Source organism: Engystomops pustulosus, chromosome 7 (assembly GCF_040894005.1).
Source record: "Engystomops pustulosus chromosome 7, aEngPut4.maternal, whole genome shotgun sequence".
NCBI lineage: Eukaryota > Metazoa > Chordata > Amphibia > Anura > Leptodactylidae > Engystomops > Engystomops pustulosus.
Window position 1 is genome coordinate 136,619,631 of NC_092417.1, and position 25,434 is coordinate 136,645,064.

General features: G+C 40.0%; 2 protein-coding genes across 5 annotated transcripts in view; one reads left to right on the top strand and one right to left on the bottom strand.

Annotated features, from left to right (window-relative positions):
* Positions 1-1,291: 1,291 nt before the first annotated feature.
* DRAP1 (DR1 associated protein 1) lies at positions 1,292-17,961 on the bottom strand. The gene is made up of 7 exons (XM_072117915.1): positions 17,802-17,961; positions 10,134-10,206; positions 9,269-9,362; positions 6,955-7,074; positions 6,040-6,130; positions 4,743-4,831; positions 1,292-2,763 (listed from the first exon to the last, which is right to left on the bottom strand). Exons 1-7 carry the CDS (start codon positions 17,841-17,843, stop codon positions 2,631-2,633), a joined length of 642 nt encoding a protein of 213 aa, XP_071974016.1. The 5' UTR covers positions 17,844-17,961; the 3' UTR covers positions 1,292-2,630.
* A 79-nt stretch (positions 17,962-18,040) lies between these two features.
* The window catches only part of C7H11orf68 (chromosome 7 C11orf68 homolog), a 43,534-nt gene continuing 36,140 nt past the window's right edge, over positions 18,041-25,434 (top strand). For 2 of the 4 annotated variants that reach the window (XM_072117910.1, XM_072117911.1), the window contains exon 1: positions 18,041-18,236. In XM_072117910.1, the coding sequence (XP_071974011.1) occupies positions 18,165-18,236 (72 nt within the window). In that variant the 5' untranslated portion in view covers positions 18,041-18,164. Of the gene's footprint in view, positions 18,237-18,535; positions 18,623-25,434 lie in introns of all 4 variants that reach the window. The other 2 variants (XM_072117913.1, XM_072117914.1) reach the window with 2 other exon arrangements.

Sequence of the window (25,434 nt, forward strand, 5' to 3'; positions counted from 1 at the left end):
GGTATAACTATCAGCCTGCAGAAAAGAAGAAGAATTTCTCAAAATATTTTTAATAACTAAAACACAAAATATATCAACCCTAATGGGTTTTTTTTTTTTTTTTTTGGAATGGCACTTCATTGCCACATTCATTTCAATGGATCAGTGTTTTCCACAGATCCATTTAGAATCTGTAGAAAACTCAGAGCAGGTCCCATTGTGTCTTTGCCTGAAAAATGTGAATGCCACACGTGTCAACCTTGTGTTGTCCATATTTACGGTTAGGTTTCTATTTAACACAATCATTTGACCCTTCCAAGAAGTTGGGAGAAGCTACTGTCATCATTTGCCAGCCTTCCCCTTTTTTTTGTTATTCTTTAAAAAAAAAATGGCCAAGACAGACAATTTTTGTTGTCATTTGGCTCAGAAACTTACAACATACGTACTGCAAATACAGGCCAAGGATCCTGTGTTTGCTGCAGATTGAGAACAGCATACATTCCTGTGCAGGCAGCCTTAGTGATATGAAAGACTTTAAACAGAACCTGTCATCAGGATCACACATTTCCACCTAATGACAGGTTCCCATAGACTTTTTAATAATAATTTCCAATAGGAAATTATAGGGAGCCATTCATGAGCCAGAAGAGCTGGACTTCCCACACTCCAAAACATACTGGTAGGTTGATTATATTGTGAGCCCCATGGGGACAGGGACCGATTTGGCAAACTCTGCATAATCTGTGTGGGCTATATAAAGGAATTATCAGTCCAATTCCCTGTGTCATCATTATCTAACCTCTGCTAGCTATTCCTTCTTCCTCTCTCATGCAGCTGTTGGATGACCCCGTGCTCCAAACAAATTTCTTTCAGCTCACATCTGCAGGAGCGAGCAAGGAAGAGCTAGCAGAGAAAAGAGGAGATAATGATGAGGACGCAGGGACTTGGATGCCCCCAGGACACAATGCAGTTGAGGTATACATTTTAAAATAATTGGAACCAGTAACATTATAAAAGCAAATTGGGAGATTAAAAAACGCTATGGGAACCTGTCATTAGGTGAAAATGTGTGATCCTCATGATTCATGCCCTGAGTAAATTTACCCGTAGGAAATGTACTTCTGTCATAGATTGTGAGGTTATTGTCCATTTGTCCAACAGTGGTCTTATTCAACTTGATTGAATGATTATTTTTTTCAGTCTTTCCTATTCATACATCTGTATAGTTTCCCCTATGGCAATTCAATCTGCATTTCTGGGAAACAAATCACATCTAAATTGCATCTTTAATTTCATAATGATTTCAAACAAGTTATAAAAGAAATAGAACCATTTTATGTTGCTCACTTTTTCTTTCCAGACACATAGAATCTTTCTTTTCTTGATTACTGCCAAGAAGTTTTAATCATCAAATGCACAAAAGTGGAGGGGTAATTCCTTTTTCTGTCTGCCATACAACTTTGGCTAGTGCAAACTGGCAATACTTCCCATAATGCCTTGTGCCCTCGTTATCAACAGAAAAAGCCACTGATCTGTAGCTGTCATGTAAGAAAGTCTTAACAGCAGCAACTCCACTCTGTTCACATATGGCCACTTTTACATTCATCTAGAGACACAGGGGTAAATTTAATGTTTGCCTGCATATGACGAATGGCCCTCCCATTATCTGAGAGGCGGGCTGTGCTGCATAGAATTGAATTGTGGGTTGTGAAGTTTGATTCATAAAACATTGAAGGATTTAGCGAAGGCATGAGGCAGGAACGCCACTCATCAGCCTGATCACCAGCTGACATCCGGAGGGAGTGGTTTTGAGCCAAGATGGAGACTGCCGCCAGCATTTAAAAGGTTAATACCACTGATGCAAGTCACTTCCCCACTTAACCGCAGTGCGAACGCCAATTGATTAATCTGCATACCTTTTTACAAAGCTCTGCTACTTACAGCCTAGTTAAAGAATGTTAATCGAACAAAAGTTTTTTTTTTTGGTGTTTTTTTTTTTCTTCTTTAAAATTTACAAACAACTGGACAGACTGAAGACTATTCCTCATTATTGTCAGGTGCTGTTTTTCAATGAAGATCTTGTCTGGATCAAACTGTCTACATATAAACAAACCTTTATCTCCCAATAAACTAGCCAGATAGTTGGCATGTTGAATCCACCAATCCTTTATTTACATTGCTTGACATTTCTATAGTGGATTAGGGGGTTGTCCCAAAAAGGACATTTATGAACTTAACACGGAATGGGCAAAAATTAGCTCATTAGGGTTCCCAGCAAAGTGCCAAGTTCGGTAGACAACTAGCATAATAGGGTCTGTGTTACCACTGTTCAAGGCTACTGGTTTGCACCCAAATAATGAGACATTTATCCATCATTGACCTTCTTGAGAGAACCCCTTCAAAGAGCCTTTTCAAAGTTTTTTCTGAAAGATATGTTCTGATTGACAACCATCTCTATTAACTATGCACTACTTAAATAACAACAAACATCCGTTTCCTCCACCTCCTTTTTTAATAAACTTAAGAACACATTGAGCCCACCCACCCACCCCACCTCGGACCTCCAGGCCCAATTTAAAAACCAAAATAAAAGAACAAAACCAAAATAAGCAAATAAATGAAAACGGAATTTGAATTGGTTTGTCCAGCCGCTACGAGTCATAATCTTCCTCCTCGTCACAGCCAGCAGGCAGCGACGGGGCCGGCATAGTGGGCAACGCAGAAGGTGCTGAGGGCATGACTGGTACAGAATGAAAATGTAGAAAGGATGGGGCTGGGGGGGTACTGGAAAAGAAAAAAAAAATCAAAATGTGAATTAGCATTAGAAAATTCCTGTTTTAAATGAGAAGTTCTCATTTGTTTAAAGGTAATCTATCACCAGGAACAAGGATTGCAAACCAAACACACTTACATTCTGGTAGATGCTCTGGTAGGATCTGATCTTCTTTTAGCTTCTTATGTCCATTGCTGTTAACCCCTCAGGTTCATTATGCAAATGAACCTGAGGGGTTAACAGCAATGGAGCCTGTAAACAGTCATTTTCATCCGCATTATTTTAAAGCATTTTATTGTAAAAACCTGGGCATAAGAGGCTAACATTTGTGCGGATCCTGGCAGAAGGGGAACACAACAACACGCAAGTGTGCTTAGATTTCTGATACCACCAGGATGAAGGATTTTAAGCTACCTATTGAGGTAGATCAGATGGTAGGTGCTAGTAACATGCCAAGATCTAATCTATATTTAACAATTATTAAAATGCTTCCTAAACTTAACTTTATCTAGCTGATATGGCATGGGAGCAATGGTTACTCCAAGCCCAAGTAGCCTCTACCTTTTATCTAGCAAATATGCTAATTATCGACAGTTTAGTTTATGAAGTATTTTAGGATAAGGTAAAAATAGATTATAGTTTAGCATGTTATAGTTTAGCATGTTACTAGCCATCTATCATCAGATCAACCTTAAAGGAAACTTATTAGAAATCTACCTATTAAGACACAAATTTAAAGGCCATCTACCACCAGGATCAAGGATTGTAAACCAAGCATACTGACATGCTGGTGTGTGTCCCCTCTGGCAGGATGTGCTATTCTTTTAGCTTCTTATGCCCTGGTTTTTACAAAAAAAGGCATGCATGTTAAGGAGCCTGGAGCCCCTTGGGCTCATTTGCATACGTTTAAAGCCTTTTTCTTTTCTTAAAAAGAAGGGAGTAGGAAGCTTAAAGAAGAGAAGATCCTACCAGAGGGGAACACACCAATATGTCAGTGTGCTTGTTTACAATCCTTGATCCTGGTGGTAGATTTCCTTTAAAACCTCTATAGCTAAAGTAAACAGATGTGTAATCAAGTGAACATCTACTGAAGGCTAAATGTCAGAAAGGACCATCTACAAATGCTCAGAGCTGTTACTGGGTAAAGGGTGACTGCACCGCAAAGAGGAAATACAGTATTTTTAAAAGGTACATACTGTAATATATCTTGTGAATGATACAGGGAATCAGGTTTTACCTTGATGGTAAGAGGAAATTCACTTTCGCTTATAATTCTATGAATTTATCAGGGAAGGAGGGCACATGAGAAAAACCCAGTAAATTAAGGAAGCAGCTTCTTCCTCAAATACATAATGCATCACATGTTTCCTATATTCACTAGTACTATTCATTTATGCAAAATGTGTTGAAAAGTTAGCAATCATACGTCTGAGCCCACAGTTTACAACCGTGACATGGTCAAAATCAGCTGCACAGAAAAATGCTATATGGATGAAAAATTGTGTGGGCATCACCAAACTGCTTTTAACAGCAATCAATTTGCTAGATTCAATAGAGGGGAATTTATTAAATACCAGTCTTAAAATTGACGCTAATGGGGCTGTGGTGCTCATATTTTCTAAGAGGTTTTGGCCACTTAGTAGATTTGGGTACAATCTCCGCCAGTTTGGACCCAAGACCAGGTCTGATATGGTGGAGATTTCTATTATAGGCTCTGCTGCTTTACTACAAGTCAAGGTGTAAATGAAAGTGGTATGTGGGTCAGAAAAGCAGGAAAACTAGTGGAGAAGGCATAATAAATCTCTCCCAATGTGCAAATCCATCCCAAATAGCTCTTTAGGAATTGTGATTTTTACTACACTGTAGATCTCAGTCCTGCAATTAATGTATAGCCTTGACTGGACAGGTAAAAAAACAAAAAAACAAAAACTACTAGCTGCGCACTAGCATGGGATAAAACCTGTTCCATTTATTATTCCACATACATTACCTTTGAAATGAGGCTTGTGATTGAGTGTTTGCAGCAGGAGCAGGACACGATTCTTCTTCGCCTTCTGTCTCTGTGCCTTCAGTATCCTCCTGTCAATAGTAAGTGTGTGGTTAACTTCCAAAACAGTGTCTTTTTGGTATTGAAAAGTTTGCCATAAACCGTTTTATCGGACTCCATTAAAACAGCTGCCACCAATAAGGTTAATAAAAACACCATTTAACTAAAATTAAAGGCCATCTATCACCAGGATGAAGAATTGTAAACCAAGAACACTTACATGGTGGTGTGTGCTCCCTTTGGCAGGATCTGCTGTTCTTTTAGCTTATCATGCACGGTTTGCCACAAAAAAAATTATGAAAATCAGCTTCAGGGGATCGGGGTTCCAAAGGTATTAGATGAGCCCTTCAGGCTCATTTTAATAATTTTTACACAGTCTTTTTTCTGAAAAGCAAGGGCATAAGAAGCTACAAGAAGAGTGAATCCTGCCAGAGGGGGCACACGCCAGTTTTTCAGTGTGCTTGGTTTACTATCCTTCCTCCTAGTGGTATTTATCCTTTAACTCCTTAACCCCTTAACAACGAGCGTACATGGAGAGGGCTCACCACCCACAGTTCTGTACACCAAAGTATAAAAAAGTTATTAGCGCCAGAAGATGGCAAAATAACAAAAAAAATTGTTTTATACAGGAGGTTTTCATTTTTGTAAATGTATGAAAACATTATAAAACCTATACCAATTTGGCATCCCCGTGAACGTACCGACCGAAAGAATAAATTAGAAAATTCATTTTGGCTGCACAGTGAAAGCCGTAAAATCCAAGCCCACGAGAAAACGGTGCGTTTTTTTTTACCATTTTCACTGCATTTGGTATTTTTTTCCTGCTTCCCTGTACATGACATGTAATATTCAATACCATCACTATGAAGTGCAATTTGTTACACAGAAAACAAGCCATCACCGAGCTCTTTACGTTTAAAAATAAAAAAGTTATAGATTTTTGAAGGTGGGGAGTGAAAATGGAAATAAAAAAAAAAACAAAAAAGGGCCTGGTCATTCAGGGGTTAGAGATGAGCAGACTCTAAATAGCCAATCACAGACACAGCTAGCAGCTGGGGGCATCAATTTGCTGGATTGCCCGGGTCCAGGACACGTGGGATGCAGCTGAATCCGAACCTTGGGTCCACTCATTTTTTACATGCATAGTTTCAACGCAAAATAAATGAATACACAAAAAAACAAAACAAAAGGAAAACAAAAATTCTGTCAAATTTTCCTGTTTATAGCAAAGTTTCCTCACCTCTTGCTCAGAGTCTGTTTCGGACTGCTTTTTATCCTTTCCTTTCATTGCTGTACCTCCATTCTTTCGACTGCTTCCTGGTTTTCGACCCCTAATAGAAAGTAAAAGGAAGCCCATGTTTACCATGTTTAACCTCTTCTCATCCTCCCAACATAAGTTACTATCCTAATGGAACATATTCCTGCCTTTAGCTTGATCATTTCACAACTGGTTGCGTTAGCAGGATGGAACACAAAACACACATTACTTTGTGCAATATTTTCCTGCTCAGAAAACACACAGCACTCACATGACCGGTGTTCCTGCACAGAGGGTAAGCCTAGGAAGCCTTGTGTACACGGTCACATGTGGCACTTGCATTTCATTTAGAAACGCAAACATTGCACACAGGGGCAGGAAGGCATCGGCTAGATCACATTGGCATTTCCATGGAAACTCACATGATTGGTAATCAGAACTCAGTCTTGCATTTTGCTATAGTACCTCAAAAAATGTCAAAACTAAGAATTTTTTGTATAAGAGAGACACATTTTTTAAAAAAATCTACTAAAATGGATATAAAATTTTATAGCCCCGTGATCATACCAACTGAAAGAATAAAGGGTAGGCGTCATTTGGAGCGGACTGTGAAAGCCGTAAAAACAAGGCCAAAAACAAAATGGTTCAAATGTGTTTGAAATAAAAATTCTAAAGTGGTGAAATTGACAGTTTCACAGTAAACGGCATGCAATATTAAATAGCATCACCAGCACAATTTGTTACGCAGAAAATAAGCCCTCATCCAGCTTTGTACACAGAAAAATGTAAAAAAGTTATGCACTTATTTTTCTAAAGTGGGGAGTGAAGGATGGCAATGCAGAAATGAAAATGAAAAAAAAAAGGGCTTTTCTTATAAGGAGTTAAAAAGAAATCTACCTCCGTGATACCCTCTCCCCTTCTGTGTGATTGTCTTCATTCTCTCCCTGCATATCTGGGACAGTGGCAACAAGATCCTTTAAGAAATCAAATTGCTGTTCCAGCTCTATGCACTGTTTCCTGAGAAAATAAAATAGGATTAAGGTTTCTAAAATGAAAAAAGCAAAAACACATTACTGTTGCATGAACCATTAGTCTATTGATCATTTCTAAGAGTTTTTAGCTAAATATAGCCATTTCAAAAGAAAATCATATATTTAAATAATATATAAACAAAAAAGTTCTAGAAGATCATAAGGGTATGATAAAGTAATTTCTGCAATTCCAGCTAATCACGTGGATGCCATGGTCACCATTGATTACCATGTATTAGCTACATTACATTAGCTAGGTGTTACAGTCCACACCGGTGAACGATGGTGCAGGTTCAGTTTCTTTGTTTATACCATCCTGGTGGCGTGCCTGTAGCATCTTTGCATTTCATTTAGTAACATTTTATAAGGGTTCTTTATAAGAAAATAAAATCTTAAAAAGGGGTTGGCAACTTTAATTGCGAGGGGCAGCATATTGGGTACCGGTAATTTACCAATATGTCTGTTAAGACTTTTGCTTATTGATATGTAAATTGAAGCCTCTTGCTTTTTTACCTCATCAGCCATATTTTCCTGACCATAAAATGGCTGCAGATGGAAGGTCATATGATCTTATCTGTCCATGAGCAACTGCCCTGCCAAGATCTTAAGATAGTATTCTTGAATATAAGATAAAGGTCCTAGCAGGGTGATTGCTCATGGACATACAAGAACATATGAACCTCCATCTGTGGATATTTATGCTGTACTGTACTGTGCACATCACTCCAACACAGACCGGAAACGGCAGTGACTGCAGGACCTTAACAGCTTTTTGCCGGCTCACTCTCTCACCGACAGTGCCCACAAAAAGTGTAGAAAGCAGAGTGTCTGTGCAGGAAGGCCTCTGCTACATGTGAGGAAGGCAACTGTTCTCTTCGCACTCCATGGCTCATTGATGAAGGAGCCCCTGTTCCTCCCCTGAACCTTTCTGGTGACAGGAGCTGGTAAATATCTCCTCTGTACAGCATGGTGTAGGGATCCCGTGACAGAGCATCATTCCTGCAGTTAACCCCTTCTGCTGAGCTAGAAGCCTGAAGACAAGTTTACCCAGTCCATGCTTCATTCGAAGTTCCAGGTAATAAATGGAAGCAGCCATATAAATGACTATAACCCCATCCCGAATTATCAATTTTTGAATGAAAACAAGATGACCAAAATATGAAATTTAAATGGATAATGTGACTATATGAATGGTGGTACAACGTTGAAAATAGATACTGTTTGAGTTACACAATTTTCCAATATACTTTCTGCATCAATACCTCACGGTTTTCTAGCTCTCTGCTTGCTGTCCCACTAAAGAAACTTCTATGCTTACTTCCAGTGGATAGAAATCAACAATGGTCATGTGATGGGCATGAGGTGCACAAGCAGTTAGTATCACACAGCTCTGATCACTTTTCTATTATATTAAACGGCTTATGCACCTATGTGTCCTTCACAAGACAGACCTAAACTTGTGATCAAAGGATTAGGTGTGCTCCAGCAGCAACAACCAGATTTTTGTGCATTTTAACATTTTAAATTCAGATAACGATTTTTTCTCTTAGTGTTAAGTATTGTATCGGCATCAAGTATAGTGATACTTTTCCAGATATCAAATTTTGGTATCAGTGCAACCCTAATAATAATGGATGAAAAAAAAATATGAAAACCTAACAGAGATGTGAACTAGTCCAATGGGCGCTTTCACATTGGCGTTTCCCGCCTTACTGGACTATTCTTCTAAATGTGCTTTTTCACACAATTAGATTTTTTTACTTTAACCACCGAACAGAAAGAGAGAACCAATCTGTGCGTGTCCATAAGCCAAATTGGCTTCAGTGACAAATAATTAAGGAAAACACCAATTGAATCCACCCTTAAGCTACATTCACAGCTACATACACGTCGGCGCCAGGGAGAGGAGGCACACGCCCCTCTCCACAGCGATATGTGGTGCGCGGCGCCGTATTACAGGGAAAGATAGGACATGTCCTTTCTCCCGGCTACAGAACAGTACGGTACCGCACCTTAGCGATCCCGTACGGCGCCGTGCGCCCATTGCCGTGTATGGGGGAAGTATATACGCCGCCCATATGTTTGTGTGAATGTAGCCTTAGTCTTTATTATCTGTACCTGGTACTGCAGCTCAGTCTGAAGTACCCCTTTAATTATCAAGTTTGGAAAGCAAAACTCACAGATGTGAAGTAGTCATAGTCTTTGCACTTCGAGATTGTGTCACCTGACAAGCTTTCTTCAGCAGCGACTCAAGGAACAGCTCAAGGGCACGGGCTATACAAATGTTAAGGCGTTAAATAATGCGTAATAACAGATAAGAGCGTGTAATTTATCAGTGCCATAAAATTTTATATGGGGACAAGACCAGCAGATACATCAGAGGCAGATAAACTTGAAATAAAGGAAAAAAATCCTAGGGGTAAGGTATGCTTCATATTACAATTTCTGCACCCCACGCGTAAAATATATTTCTTCCTATATCATGCAGGGTACGAAACAACTGAATATTTTGTGCAGATTTTCCAAAGTTAAAAAAAAAAAATGTATAAATTGAGATGCTAATAAATCAACCTATAGTCAAAACACTTAAATATTGTAGAGGGGTGGAGGACACTGAAGCAACAGATTTAAAAAGGTTGTCTAGGATTAAGAAATCACCTATCCTTAGGATCAGTATTAATAGCTTGGTGGAAACAAGACACTTTGGGCCCTCATGAACCAACATCAACAGCAGTGGTCAGAAAACCTGCAATGTGCAGAACAAAATGTAGACACTGTATAGTGGATGTGAGAGCTAATGGTGTTCAGCTCCCAATCACTGGAGCCTCTATACAGTCTGTCTGTCTCCATAAACTTTGCACTAAGCATCAAGAGTCTGCAGAGGAAAAACTGCTAGAGATTGCAGAATACAGGCTATGTATATATTGGCAAGAAATAGCGTTACTCCCTATGTACTCACACTTTACTACTGATTGACGCAACGTTTCTTGAAAGGTTAGGTGCGGAATATAAAATGTCCAAACACCAATATACTCAAAAGGATACAAATTATGACAGGAACAGCTGCTGCAACTTTGCCTATTTCTTCGTCAGTCTGCATAATCTTCTTGATCCTTGCCTACAGAGATAGCACAAAAAAAAAAATTTAGACTTTATTAACCATATAAACCAAGGTTACAAGGTTAACTTTATGCAAGAGAAAAATCAGGCCACATAGAAGAACATTGCCCTATATAATGCACTGCGGCTGCCTGGCTTAAACACAGTGCCATAAACCTCTATGGGGTTCACAATGCACAATTTGTGATCACTGGCCCCTATACAGTCCAGTACACAAGGCTCAGTCTAAGCAATGCTTGGAGGGGTGTACCAAGAACAGTTTCTCCTGCACAGATCACAGGACGCGCCTCTGGCTTTCAGACTAAGCAAGAGACCTAGAACGAAGGCAGAATTGGTTTATTACCACCTCTGTCTACTCCTTACTCACTACATAACACTGAATGAGCGCTTTACAGTGAATGGAGGTAGCAGCAGTCACATGACTCAGAACTTTGCTCAAGACATCTGTCGACAAAGAGGTTGTAATGTAAATAATAATTATTATAATACAGAAATAAAGCATACATATATACAAAAAGCACATATATATAAAATAATCTACAAATACATTTTCATATTTCTTAAAAGATTCATAAAAAAATCCTGCACCCATATTATGCGAAACATTGCTTTTTACCTTATATCAAAACAACCATTGCACACTAAGGCTACATTCACATGACCGTTGGGAGATGTACACACGCCCCCCCATAGGCCAGGCGCGCTCCTCACACGGGGAAAAGATAGGACATGTCACCACTCCTCTCCATTGCGGCAAATGTATGCCTGCCGGCCTGTAGCCTGGGGAATTTGCAATATTAATTTTGAATTACCGTATTGAATTTGTCAGCACAAACAAAAAATGCGCTGAAAAATCTCATCATAGTGTGCACTGGCCGGCAGATCATGGGAACGCTTCTCTGCCAGCTAATACGGCAAGGAGAAGAAAGAACAGGAGCCGCGCTGAGCATTGGGAACGCTGGAGAGGGAGTATGTAAGTATTTTTTTTTTTTATATGTGGGGTTGGGCAGGCAGTATACCAAAGTGGGGCTGGCAGGCTATAATGCTACAGGGGGGCTGGCAGGCTATATACTGCGACCAATGCATTTTCCGCCTTCGGCTTATACTCGAGTCAATAGGTTTTTCCAGTTTTTGGTGGTAAAATTAGGGGTCTCTGCTTATACTCGGGTTGGCTTCTACTCGAGTATATACGGTAATTTGAAAAGTAAAATTAAAAAAAAAAAAAAAAAAAACTTGGTCCCTGAATTAATAGAAAATTTTTTCTCAATTGTTTATTTTTAAATGAGCCCTATGAAACACAAAAGAAGTGTTGCAACAATATTTACTATAGCACAGCAAAAAACAGTTATGCCCATTAATCTCTGCAAAGTCACAAAAAAAAAAAAAAAAGCCTAGTTATCATAGCCTTTTAAGGCCTTGTCATTAACGCTTTGTTGTGGAAGCCATGTTTCACCTTTCTGAAATGCCCTTGTTTTTAGAAACTGATTTGTATCACTGTAAGTGGTTATAATCTTACTTGACCCCTTCCTGCACTGGGACGTTCCATTATGTCCAGCTTTTGGCCCTGGCTCACGAACGGAGCAGGCATCAGAAGCAGGAGGTGTCAGCTGCATATTGGAGCGTCTCCGATTGTGAGTGTTGACCCTTTACACGCCACGGTCAAGCAAGCAAGGGTCTTCCCTGAAAGGATTGAATCCTCTGTGCAGCTTATGGGGGGATCCTATCATCTTGCCCTGGGGCTGTCCCATATTTGGTATTGACGTGTCCGTAAAAATCAGTATAGTAAACAGGACCCGCACGGTAAATGCAGCAAAAAGCCCCACAAAAAAGATAATTCTTAACCCCTTCCTGATATATATCGGACGCTTAACCCGTTTAAATGACGTGCTCAGCGCGAATGCGGAATCTAACATGCCTCGGGGGCCACGATCGCCCCCCCCCCCAATCGTTTTTGGGGGGCGCTGATTGTTGCTGTGGCATCACTGGGGTCCGATGTTATAAAAAGTGATAAAGAAAACATAGGTACTCCAGAATGATACTGGTACAAAGTACAACATGTCCCGCAAAAAACAAGCCATCAACCAGCTCTGTAGCCAAAAAAGTAACAATGTTATGCCACTTGGAAGATGGCAATACGAAAATGATAGATTTTCCCCACGTTAGGGTTTTATTTGACAAATTTAGTAAAACATAAGAAAAAATATTCATGTATGGTGTAATCGTATCGTCCCATAAAATAAAGATAACATGATTATTAGGCTAAACGGTGAACACCAAAAAAAAAAAAAAAAAGTAAAAAATCCAGTAAAGAATTTATGCATTTCTACTACTGCCTACTCAAAAAAAAAAAAGTTCCTAAAGTTTCAACAATAGGGGATACCAACCCCAAAATGCTAACACTGGAAAAAGCATCTCATCCCGCAAAAAAAAAAAAAAAAAAAATGCCATCACATGGCCCCAATAACGAAAAAGTGAAAATTTTATAGCCTACAAAAGGGGCCAATGAGGAAATTAAAATCATGGTAGCTGTAGGGTGCTCCTTCCCTTCTGCACCTCGCTGTGCGCCCATAAAACATGTAATGGCTACATGTGGGGGGTCTCTGCACTCGGGAGAAATTATAGAACAAATTGTATGGTGGGTTTTCTCTTTTTATCTTTTGGAACTGTGTAAATTTTAGGGCTAAATGAACGTATAGCCGGCACAATTTGACCATTCTAAATTTCACCTCCATTTTGATTCAATTATTATGAAGATCTCAAGGAGTTAACATCTTAATATCTTCGTAAAAGCTGTGTCTGATAGCTTGAGGGGTGCAGATTTGAAAATTAAATATGTAACATTTCATTCAAAACTGTATTTATCCCCAAAATAGTCAATTCTGAAAATACAAAAAAGCGATATTCGATTTGTAAGCCGAGTGACATCAAAATAAATTATCCAGACATTTCAAAAATTATGAAAATGTAAAGTAGACATATGGGAAATGTTATTCAGCTATTTATTTAGTTGGTAAATCTATCTGCCTAAAAAACGCAATGATTTTGAAAATTTTGAATTTTTCAAAAAGTTCATAATTTTTTTCTTTTTTTTGTAAATAAATGCAAAACTTATCATCCAACATCTACCACTAAAATGAAGTACAACATGTGGGTGAAAAACAAAAAACAAACACAATCTCAGAATCGTTTAGATAAGTAACAGTGTTCAAAAGTTATAACCATATAAAGCGACGCATGTCAGAATTAAAAAAAACAAACAAAAAAAACAAAAAAACGGGCTGAGCCTTAAGCTACAAAATGGCTGCGTCCTTAAGGGGTTAATAATTTATTAACCATATTCATCAGCCGAAAAAGAAAAAAACAAGTTGTTCATTTTAGCATCACCATCTTTTCAGATGCATAAGATTTTCTCGAAATCAGTTTTTATTCAGTAAAAAACACAGAAACCCCCCACATATTTGATATCACTGCGGCTGTAACAATTAGCTATAGATGCCCCCAAATTATGTACCAGAAAAGTGCATCTCATGTGGCAAAAATTAAGCCCCTATATGTCCACAAAAGAAAGAAGAAAATGATAGCCTATGTATGTGACCTGGGAGTTGACATCTGCTGAGCAGTATTCTCCCTCAGGTGAAACAATAGCCGTTTCCTCTTAAGATTTTTTTTCTAAAGTTTAATATTTTTAATCTTTTTTTAAAATCCGTTAGAAGGCTTTATGCAGGGCTGGGGCGGATGGACATTTCATTACTGGGAGAGGCTGGGACCAATGCATTCACAACCCTAGGCTTATATTCAAGTCATTAAGTTTTTTCAGTTATTTGGGGTAGAATAAGGTACCACAGGTTATTCTCGAGTTGACTTATACTCGAGTATATACAGTAAGCATTTTTAGCCTGTAAAATTTGACTATGGCAGCGATGGCGAACCTTGTGGAGACAGAGTGTCCAAACTACAACCAATACCCATGTATACGTCGCAAAGTGCCAACATGACAATTTAGGCAGTAACTTATTGATCCCTGCTGTATCACAGGTTTCAATCGTATTGGCGTCCTGAGTTCACCAATACAATAGAAAGATGATGGGGAAATTTGGATTGTATTTTCACTCCAGGGTTCCCTAAAGAGGAAGAATCAGGGGACTCAGAGCAGGAGCTCCAATGACAATCCATCTTTAGTCACACCTTCTCGCTCCTCCTGTAGTCCTGGCAGCCAAGGATGTTTCTTTAAAATGGCGCTGAGCATAGCATGTCCTGGGCTGTCTTGGACCACAGGAGGAAACTTTGAGTCCTGTCTGGCAAACTCTCTGTTGGTGTGAAGGCCTGGGTGCCCACACAAAGGGCTCTGAGTGCCACTTCTGGCACCCATGCCAGAGGTTCGCCACCACTGGACTATGGGAATCTGCTCTGGATGGCGCTCCTTCTATTCCATGCCTGGCAGTGTGCAATTGCAGCAAGTTACCGCCACATATGGGGTATCAGCACATTCAAGAGAAATTGGGTATCAAACTTTGTGGAGCCTTTTTTCATTTAGTCCATGAATGTTTACATTTCCGCCCAAAATGAATGTATTTTCCATAAATATTACAATTTGTAGAACGCTCTTCCAATTTGCTTTAACCCCTATAAAAGACCAAAAAATATAAAAAAAAATTTAAAAATGACCCCCAAATTCAAAGCCTCATAACATTCTAGTAAAATACATGGAATCTTAAAAAAAAAAAAAACATGCCAACATAAAGCAGACATTTTGAAAATGTAAGTCATTATTAATTTTGGATGCTATGACTAGAACTTTGGAAATAAAGAATTTTTCAAAATTTTTACCAAATTTCAGTTTTTTTCCATAACTAAACACAAAAGATATAATCCAAATTTTTAAATTAAAGGAAATATACCATTTGATGCAGTATGAAGCAAACAGACCTTGAGAATGCTGTAGCTACACTGATGCAGGATCATATCTTAGTTAATCCCTGAGCTGAGTGGTTTTGCTGAAAAAAAAAATTCTGTTCACACGTGGCATTTTGGTTGCTTTTGGAAACAAAATCCAAAAGGCTCCACCACGGTCACATGTTGAGGCAAGATTGCATTTACTTTGCGTTTAGTTAACATGTTGGAAACACGTTACCAAAATATGTTATCACCAGTGGAGCCTTTGGATTGCGTTTCCAAATGTAACCAAAACACCACGTGTGAACGTGGCCTCAGGCACCACAAATACTTATCCCAGAGAATATGTAAACTTTTTATCATGTGGTATAGGGGGCATATTAACCCCTGGGCCCTGATGAGCTTTTTCCATTTTACTTTCTGTTTATCGCTCCCTACTTTCAAAAATCAATAACTTTTTAAATTTTTTGTGTACAAAGAAGAAGTGTACGAAGGCTTATTTTCTGCATAACAAATTGTACTTCCTAGTGACGGTATTTTATATTCCATCCCTTGTACTGGGAAGTGGAAATACAACTCAAAATGCTGTAAAATTGACAAGAAACCACATTTGTGCCACTTTCTTGGGCTCCGTTTTTACGTCTTTCACTGTACATTCCAAATGGCATCTCTAATATATTCTTTGGTTCGGTACAATCACAGGGATACTAAATTTATATAGATTTTATAAGGTGTTAGTAGATTTTACCAATCGTTAAAAAATGTATGTACCCCCCAAAAAATTATTACCTTTACAATATTCTGACTTCAATAACTTTTTCATAATAAGGGGTACAGAGTTAGTGTAATTTTTTCTGGGACGAGCTGACATTGTCATTACCATTTTAGGGACTGTGTGACCTTTCCATAATTTTTTATGTGTTGCAAAACAGCAAAAAAGTGTTGATAAGTGTCGGATATTTGAATATTTGAGCACATTTTTTTGTTAAGGGGTTCACCGGCAGGAATAACAGTTGGACATTTTGGGACACATTTAGATACCTAAAATGTTGTGTTTTTTTCCCTTTTTTTAATTTGTTTTATATGGGTTAGGGGCTTTTTGGACATTTTTATAAATTTTTTATTTTTTTTTTTCCCCTTTTTTAAATTTCACATTACTATCATATGAACTAGTGATCATAGATCACTAGTTCATACTAATGCACTGCAATACCATGTATTGCAGTGCATTAGAGGTGTCAGCCCAGGCATCTGCATAAGATGACAAGAATCTACTCAGTCCAGCCCGAGCCCCCTGCTAAGAAGACGGCACTCCTCTGCAGGTTCATCGATCCAGCGGTCACAGCATTGACCGTGATATCTATTCAGACTGTTGGAGCAGGGTCCCGGCACTGCTCTTCCCGCCTACCATTTAATCTTCGGCGCGCAGCTCCTCGAGTCCAAGTCCTCTGGCATCTGCGGCCTTCTGCGCATGCGCAGTAGCTCCGGCCTAGGAGCTGCGCGGACAAGGGATTAAAAGAAGATTAAAGGAAACCTACCACTTGAAGTGGCAGGTTTCCGATGGCAATACCGGGCACCAGCTCAGGGTGAGCTGGTGCCGGAGCTTATTTTAGTTAGTGTTTTAAACGGCGGTATAGCGGTTTAAAACACTTTTTAAACTTTATAGCCGGCGCATGGAGGTACGTGCTCCGCGCTTACCATGCGCGCGGCTCTCATTTACTTCCTATGTAGCCGCGTGCACGGTAAGCGCCGAGCGCGTACCTGCCTGCGCCGGCTATAAAGTTTAAAAAGTGTTTTAAACCGCGATACCGCCGTTTAAAACACTAACTAAAATAAGCTCCGGCACCAGCTCACCCTGAGCTGGTGCTCGGTATTGCCATCGGAAACCTGCCACTTCAAGTGGTAGGTTTCCTTTAAATGGTAGGCGGAGTAAAGAGGCTACTGGGGCGTGGAGTAGCCGCGACTAGTAGCCTCATGTCCGGCTACTTTACGCCCCAGTAGCCGCATAAAATTTTTTTTTACATATGCCAGCATTAAAGTTTTCTAAAAGATAGCCGGGACGTGAGGATTAGCGCGTGACTGATTAGCTGTCTGTCAATGCCTTCTGATTCCTAATGACGTAGGGGTAGCAGCGGAGGGCTAATTTACATATGTGAGTTAATGTTTTTTTTTAAGCTTAACTAAAGATCGCTCTGCTTAACCAAAGTATCTGCCGACATCAGAATTAAATAGCCTACGGAGTGGTGTCATTGCTTCATGCCAGCAGTGGTAGGTTTCCTTTAAAAGTTGGTGACAGGTTCCCTTTGAATCTATTCACCAAGAATTAGCCAGGCAATGCTGGAAAGCAATGAGAGGATGAATATATAGAAGTATAGACCAAATCCACATGCCAGCTCAGTTGAATGGAAGCCATATGCAACTAAAACAACCATACATAAGGACGGCTGAAAACGCAGGCTTAACGCACACGGCAATAGCTCAACTAAAGCAGTCGCCAACGCAGTGCGGCAAAGATTTCTGCAGCGTTCATAGAAAAAGGAAGGGGAAGCACAGATGGCGAATACCGCAAAGCATACACACGTCTCACTCACAAAGTGCATCAATTAGAAGAACGACAATAACCTATGAAGGGCACAGGCATTTCCGGGCATGAGAAAAATGCACTGCGAGAGATTCTCAAACACTAGGCCGCAAACCTACCGGCGGGAAACGAGCGTTATACTTCTTCTTCTTGCTCGGCATGGTCACGTAGAAGGACGCTCAGTCACCGGGGCAGCAGGAGTGGAGAACAATTCACAGGATCACAAACGCTGAGAATACTGTCAGCCTATGTCCACTCATAGCTGTTTAATAAAGTTAATTCTATTGTTTAAAAAAAAAAAAAAAAACTTCCTGGGATGTCCGTAGAGTAAGGATTAACAATAAAGTTGTTGAAAAAAAAAAATCTTCTCCTGAAATCTTCATGACGTATAGTAGGAGGGTCGCTTAGTACCCGCGCTGATGCACATCTATTTAGGTTTTCAAAAAAAATAGCCGCTAAAGCCCTGCCCGAAAGCTGTTCAAATGCGGTGGAGGTCGCCTAGGCCTGAAACCGGAAGTGTATTGAAGACTTGTGACAACGGAGGGTTTCATTCAGTAAGACTTTTGTAAAAACTTGTGTTTAAGTGTTAAGAGCATTAGTAATGGGACTGTGCAGTGATCTAGTTCTAAAATTTTTCAGAAGTAAAAAAAAAAGTACAGGTTTCACCATTAGCAATTAATGGGGATGATGATTTAATTTCATTAAAGGGAACCTGGCTTGGCGATATGGGGCACTAAACCACCCACTGGTCCTTATGGAATGGTGGTTTAGTGTTCCATATCAGCTTGAAGTATTTTTGTGCTGTGGTTTTTCTTTTAAAAAATAAACTTTATATTTATCTTGGTGCATGCAGATTTCGGCAAGCAAAGCCGGCATGGCAGCCAAGGTTTAATTCTGGCTTAACTTGTGTGATCTTCCAATGAAAGTCAATCACATCTAGGTAGGTATAAAAGTTTATTTTTTTAAAATTCCCACTGTACAGACTTCAGAAAGGTCGATTCGGAACCCTAAACAACAGGTCCGTAATGACTAGTAGCTGTCTTAGGCTCCTAAATGGCCATGACAGGTCTTTAAAGGAAATCAACCATTTGTTTTTTTGCTTGATGAAGCAAACCTACTTTGAGAATGCGGTAGGGACACTGATGCAGAAACAAATCTTGTGTAATCCCTGAGCAGAGTGGTTTTGCAGAAAAAAACAATTGTCAAATTCAGGAAAAGCTGGCTGCCTACATAAACACATTACATACAGAGCTTCCTGGACTGTCTAGACAGTTCTAATCAACCTGAGCTGGATGACTCATAGACAGCAGCTGGAGAATGGTGCAGCGATCGATTGCTTCTGCCTGTCTGGGACAACTCAGTGATGACATATTCTTGGCCTATGCTGGGCGGGAGCAGTGCATAATTGGGGTGAAAAGAAGCTCTGCAGTCACACATTGCGTTTTGTTTGCGTTTAACGTATGCTTATTAAAACAGCTGAGGAAAATTGCCTGTTTAGATTGTTGTCAACATTGTGTTTACAAAATGCAAGCATTGCGCAATGTTAACCCCTAGGGCAGTGGTGGCGAACCTATGGCACGGGTGCCAGAGGTGGCACTCAAAGCCCTTTCTGTGGGCACCCAGGTCTTTACCCAAGCACAGAGTTTGCCAGACAGGACTCAAGGCTCCTGTGGTCCAAGACGGCCCAGGACGTGCCATGCTCAGCACCATTTTAAAGTGAAATCCTTGGCTGCCAGGACTACAGCAGAAGTGAGAAGGTGTAGATAGAGATGGATTGTCATTGGAGCTCCTGCTCTGGGTCCCCTGATTTTTCCTCTTCAGGAGACCCTGAAAGGAAGCTACAATCCAAATTTCTCCATCTTCTTTCTATTGTATTGATGTACTCAGGATGCAAATACGATTGAAACCTGTGATACAGCAGAGATCAATAAGTTACTGCTTAAATTGTGATGTCGGCACTGTGCGACATATAAGTGGGTTTTGGTTGTAGTTTGGGCGCTCTGTCTCTAAAAGGTTCACCATCACTGCCCTAGGGGACACAGCCTATTTTGGCCTTAAGGACGCGGCCCCATTCTTCAAATCTGACCTGTGTCACTATAAGTGGTTATAGTTTTGAAACGCTATGAGATATCCAGGGGATTTTGAGATTGTTTTCTCGTGACACATTGTACTTCAAATTAGTTTAAAAATTTGGATGATATCTTTTGTGTTTAGTTATGAAAAAAAACTAAATTTGGCAAAAATTTGGAAAAATTCTTTATTTTCAACGTTCTAAATTCTCTACTTTTGATGCAGATAGTCATAGCTCCCAAATAAATTCATAACTTACATTTCCCAAATGTCTGCTTTATGTTGCCATGGTTTTTTAAGATTCCACATATTTTACTAGAATGTTATGAGGCTCAGAATTTAGGTATCATTTTTCAAATTTTTTGTAAAATCACCAAAACCTGTATTTAGATGGACCTGCTCAACTTCTAATTGACACTGAGAGGCCTAAATAATAGTGGGACTCGTAAATTACCCCATTGTGGAAACTACACACCTCAACGTATGAAAAACCACTTTTAAGAAGTTTGTTAACCCTTTAAGTGTTTTATAGGGGTTAAAACAAAATGGAGGTGCAGTCTGCAAATTGTAATATTTTTTCACAATACACTCATTTTGGGTGGAAAATTAAACATTTACAATGGATTAAATGAATAAAGGCTCCACAAAGTTTGTTACCCAATTTCTCCCGAGTACACGGATACTCTATATGTGGTGGTAACCTGCTGTATGGGCGTAGAAGGGCATAGAAGGGATGGAGGCGCCATCCAGATCAGATTTGCTATGTCACATTGTACAGGCTATAATTTTTTTCTTTTTTTAATGTGGACCTATAGGGGCTTATTTATTTTGCCACATGAGATGCACTTTTCTGGTACGTAATTTGGGGGAATCTATAGGCTAATTGGTGAGATTTTATTAACTCTTTGTTGGTGGAGGAAATGAAAATCATCACTTTTCAGGAAGATTTTTATGGGGTTTTTTGTCTGTTTACCATACCATAAAAATAGTATATTATTTTTATTCTATGGGTCGCCACGATTACAAAAAGACCTCATTTATATAGATTTTTTATTTTTTTCCCATTTTTAGTGCATAAAAAGTAATTTGGCAAAAATGTTGTTACTTTTAGCATCACCGTCTTTCATATGCATAACTTTTTTATTTTTCGCCTCACAAATCTGTTTAAGGGCTTATTTTTTGCGAGAAGGATTGTTCTTTTTAGTGGTCTTATTTTAGAGTGCATAACGTTTTTTAAATCCCTTTTTAGAGCATTTTTATAGGGTATTAATTGAAAATGATCTTTTTTCTGGAGCTTTTTTTTGTTTTGTTTTTTACGGGGTTAACTTTGCGGATCTAATAACGATTCTGTTTTATTATGCAGATTGTTACGGACGCAGGGATACCAAATATGTGGGGGTTTTGTATATTTTATTCAATTGTACTGAATAAAAACCAATTTGGAGAAAATCTTGTTCATTTTAGCATCATCATCTTTTCATATGCATAACTTTTTTATTTTTCGGCTGACAAATCTAGTTAGGGGCTTATTTTTTGCGAGAAGAGTTGTTCTTTTTAGTGGGCTTATTTTGGAGTGCATAACATTTTTTAAATTACTTTTTAGAGCATTTTTTATAGGGTATTAATTAAAAATTCTTTTTTCGGAACGTTTTTGCGTTTTTTTTTTCTACAGCGTGTACCGTGCGGGTCCAGTAACGATTCTGTTTTATTATACAGATTGTTACGGACGCGGCAATACCAAATATGCGGGTTTTTTTGTGTTTTTGTGTTTTTTATACTTTATTAAGTGTTTTTATGGGAAAGTGACATTTTAGGGGCTTTTATGTATTTATTTTTTATTTATTATAATGTGTAGTGTTAAGTGTTTTTGCATATTTTTACTTATACATACTTGAACTTGAACCAGTGATGCTCTGATCACTGGTTTAAGTTCAATACACTGCTCTACAATACTATTTTATTGTAGAGCAGTGTAAACTGTCTGAGCAAGCTTGCGCATGCTCAGACAGTTTACAGTCAGACCCGGAAGGGGTCTGACTGCCATGGAGACCGGGCAGCTCCGGGGCACATGCCAGTCCTCGGAGCTGCCCAGAAGTGGATCGGATCCCCCGGTAAGCGGCACGGGGGATCCGATCCACAGCGCAAACACCCTTACACGCCGCGGTCATGTTTGACCGCGGCGTGTAAGGGGTTAACACCCGCGATCTGAGCCGGCTCCGATCGCGGGTGTTAGCGCAGGCTGTCAGCTGTACTAGACAGCTGACAGCCGCTGCTTCTGGTACCGGCTCCGTTCGTGAGCCGGTGCCAGAAGCAGGACGTTATAGAACGTCCCCGTGCACTAAGCATCTAGCCCCGGGGACGTACTATAACGTCCTGGTGCGCCTAGGGGTTAATGTATGTGTTAACAAAGCAATAACAAACGCATGCGTTTTGTAAATGCAATGTTGATAACAATGTAATTAGGCAAATCTCCTCTTCAGCTGTTTAAAAACGCACGCGTTAACTGCCAACAAAACGCAACGTGTGACCACATCCTGAGCCAGCCACAGGAGCCTCATTGTCATAATTTTATAATAGTTTTTCAGCAAATCCACTCGGTTCAGGGATTAAGGGCGTGTTCACATGTTGCGTTTTCTTGGGTTTTGAAACACATTACAACAGCTGAAGAGAGGTGATTTGCCTAATTACATTACTTTTTACATTTGGTAACGTGATGTTCACACACGCTTTAACAAAACACATGCATAAACATCGCATTTACTATGTGTTTTCTAATCGCAAATGTTAACAGTAATGTAATTGGGCAAATCACCTATCCTCCGCCATTGTCATGCGTTTCAAAACTGAATGCAAACGCAACGTGTGTATGCGCCCTAAACAAGATGTGTTTCTGCATCAGTGTAGCTACAGAATTCTCATGGTATTTTTGGTTCATAATGCATAAAAACAAATGGTAGATTTCCTTTAGGACATACTAATATTGCCTTGATTCCTATCATTGCATTAACCCCTTAATGACAAAGCGTTTTTTCATTCATTTTTTGCTCATCACCTTCAAAAATGAATTATTTAAAAAAAATTTCTGTGTACAGAGCTGCAGGTTTATATTCTCTGTAACAAATCTTACTTCTTAGTGTCATTATTTACTATTCCTTGCTGTGTACTGAGAAGCGGGCAAAAAAGTTGAAATGTGGTGAAATTGTCGAAAAACACATTTGTGTCACTTCCCTGTGTTTTTACGACTTTCAATGTGCATTCCAAATGATATGTCTGCTTTATTCTTTGGTTTGGTGTTTTAACACATTTTAAAAATTATGGAGCACATTTTCAGTTATGGAGCTATGTAAGACATAATTTTTTGTGAGATGAACTGAAGTTTTTATTGCTACCATTTGAGGACTACCAAAGAAATAAACACATAAATATATGTATACACACACACACAGTGAAACCTCTCCAGAAGTTCTTAGCTGCGGTAGCTCGGTGGTGTGACAGCCGGGCTCCTGCACTAACAGCTGAGATCGAAGTACTTGTGATCCTGGCTGTTTAACCCCATAGACACTGGGGTCTATGGAGCAGTACAGGGTACCCTGCAGGTCTATGGCAGCCCTGTGAAGGACCTCAGGGCTCCTGGAAGTGAATGCCTTTTCGATTATGCTACTGTCAGCCTATGAGGAATGCATAGGCTCATTATGTAATATGCTGCAATACATTGGTATTGCAGTATATTACACTAAAGTAATTAACTGATCACTTGGGGGGGGGGGGGGATCCCCTGGGGGAAAAAGTGAAACAGTTTGAAAAAAGGTTAAAAATTATTAAAGATCTCCCAAAGCCCCATCACATATAAAAATAATATATATTTATTCTATGGGTCACCTCGATTACAGTGATACCCCATCTATAAAGCTTTTTTATAAGTGGACTTGGTTTGCAGATTATAAAACTAATTTATTGAGAAATTTGTTTTTGCATCGCCATGTTCTAAGAGGCATAACATTTTTTTTGTATACAAAGCTGTTTTAGGGCTGTTTTTTTTTGTGGGACAAGCTGTACTTTTTATTGGCATTGTGTTGGGGTGAATGTTACATTTTGATCACATTTTATTCTTTTCTTTTCATGAGGTCTGATGGGACCAAATCATATTATTTTTATTTTTTTTTTTTTTAATATGGTGTTCACCATATGGGTTCTGTATCAATTTTATTGTACAGACCTGGCGATACCCAATATGTAGTATTGAGTGATTTTCACTTCTTTATTGTGATACAAATTTGAGAGGGATATATATGAGACAATATAAATTTTCGGTGTTCTTTTTTTTTTTTATACGGTGTTCACCGTATGGGTTCAGTAACAGTTTTATTGTATGGACCTGACGATACCCAATATGTAGTGTTGAGTGATTTTCACTTCTTTATTGTGATACAAATTTGAGAGAGATATATATACAAATTTGATATATATATATTACTCGAGTAGAAGCCGACCGAGTATAAGCTGAGACCCCTAATTTTACCACCAAAAACTGGGAAAACCTATTGACTCGAGTATAAGCCGAGGGTGGGAAATGGATTGGTCACAGACCCCCCCCCCAGTATATAGCCAGCCAGCCCCCTATAGTATACAGCCTGCCCCCAGTAGTATACAGCCACCCCAGCCTGCCCCCAGTAGTATACAGCCACCCCAGCCTGCCCCCAGTAGTATACAGCCACCCCAGCCTGCCCCCAGTAGTATACAGCACTGCCCAGCTTGCCCCCAGTAGTATACAGCACTGCCCAGCTTGCCCCCAGTAGTATACAGCACTGCCCAGCTTGCCCCCAGTAGTATACAGCACTGCCCAGCTTGCCCCCAGTAGTATACAGCACTGCCCAGCTTGCCCCCAGTAGTATACAGCACTGCCCAGCTTGCCCCCAGTAGTATACAGCACTGCCCAGCTTGCCCCCAGTAGTATACAGCACTGCCCAGCCTGCCCCCAGTAGTATACAGCACTGCCCAGCCTGCCCCCAGTAGTATACAGCACTGCCCAGCCTGCCCCCAGTAGTATACAGCACTGCCCAGCCTGCCCCCAGTAGTATACAGCACTGCCCAGCCTGCCCCCAGTAGTATACAGCACTGCCCAGCCTGCCCCCAGTAGTATACAGCACTGCCCAGCCTGCCCCCAGTAGTATACAGCACTGCCCAGCATTAAAAAAAATAATAAACTTGTATACTCACCCTCCGGTGGCCTCGATCTGCAGAGCTGCTCCCCCGATGTCCGTGCGGGTCCTCTTTTGGCTTCCGCGCCCGTTTTCTGTACATCGCGCTCGGCGCTGCCATTGCTGACTTCCGGGCGGCGCCTAGTATGACATCATCAGCGGCGCCCGGGAGACAGCAATGGCGGCGCCCAGCGCAATGTACATGGGACAGAAGAGGCGCCGGGAAGCCAGAAGAGGACATCGGGGGGAGCAGCGCTGCAGATAGGGGCCACCGGAGGGCGAGTATATAAGTTTATTATTTTTAAAGTATTTTTTAACTCATTGTGACTCATGTATAAGCCGAGGGGACGTTTTTCAGCACATTTTTTGTGCTGAAAAACTCGGCGTATACACGAGTATATACGGTGTGTATATATATATTACACACATATACACACACACACTGGCTACTTTATTAGGTACACCTGTCCAACTGCTCGTTAAC

Excerpts from the sequence above, each read along its gene's own strand:
- DRAP1 (XM_072117915.1), bottom strand. The coding sequence starts at position 17,843 with ATGCCGAGCAAGAAGAAGAAGTATAACGCTCGTTTCCCGCCG. Across the intron at positions 6,131-6,954 it reads GGGGAGAGGGTATCACGGAG|GGGTCGAAAACCAGGAAGCA; the intron begins GTAGATTTCTTT and ends ACTTTCTATTAG. Across the intron at positions 4,832-6,039 it reads AAACAGACTCTGAGCAAGAG|GAGGATACTGAAGGCACAGA; the intron begins GTGAGGAAACTT and ends TACTATTGACAG.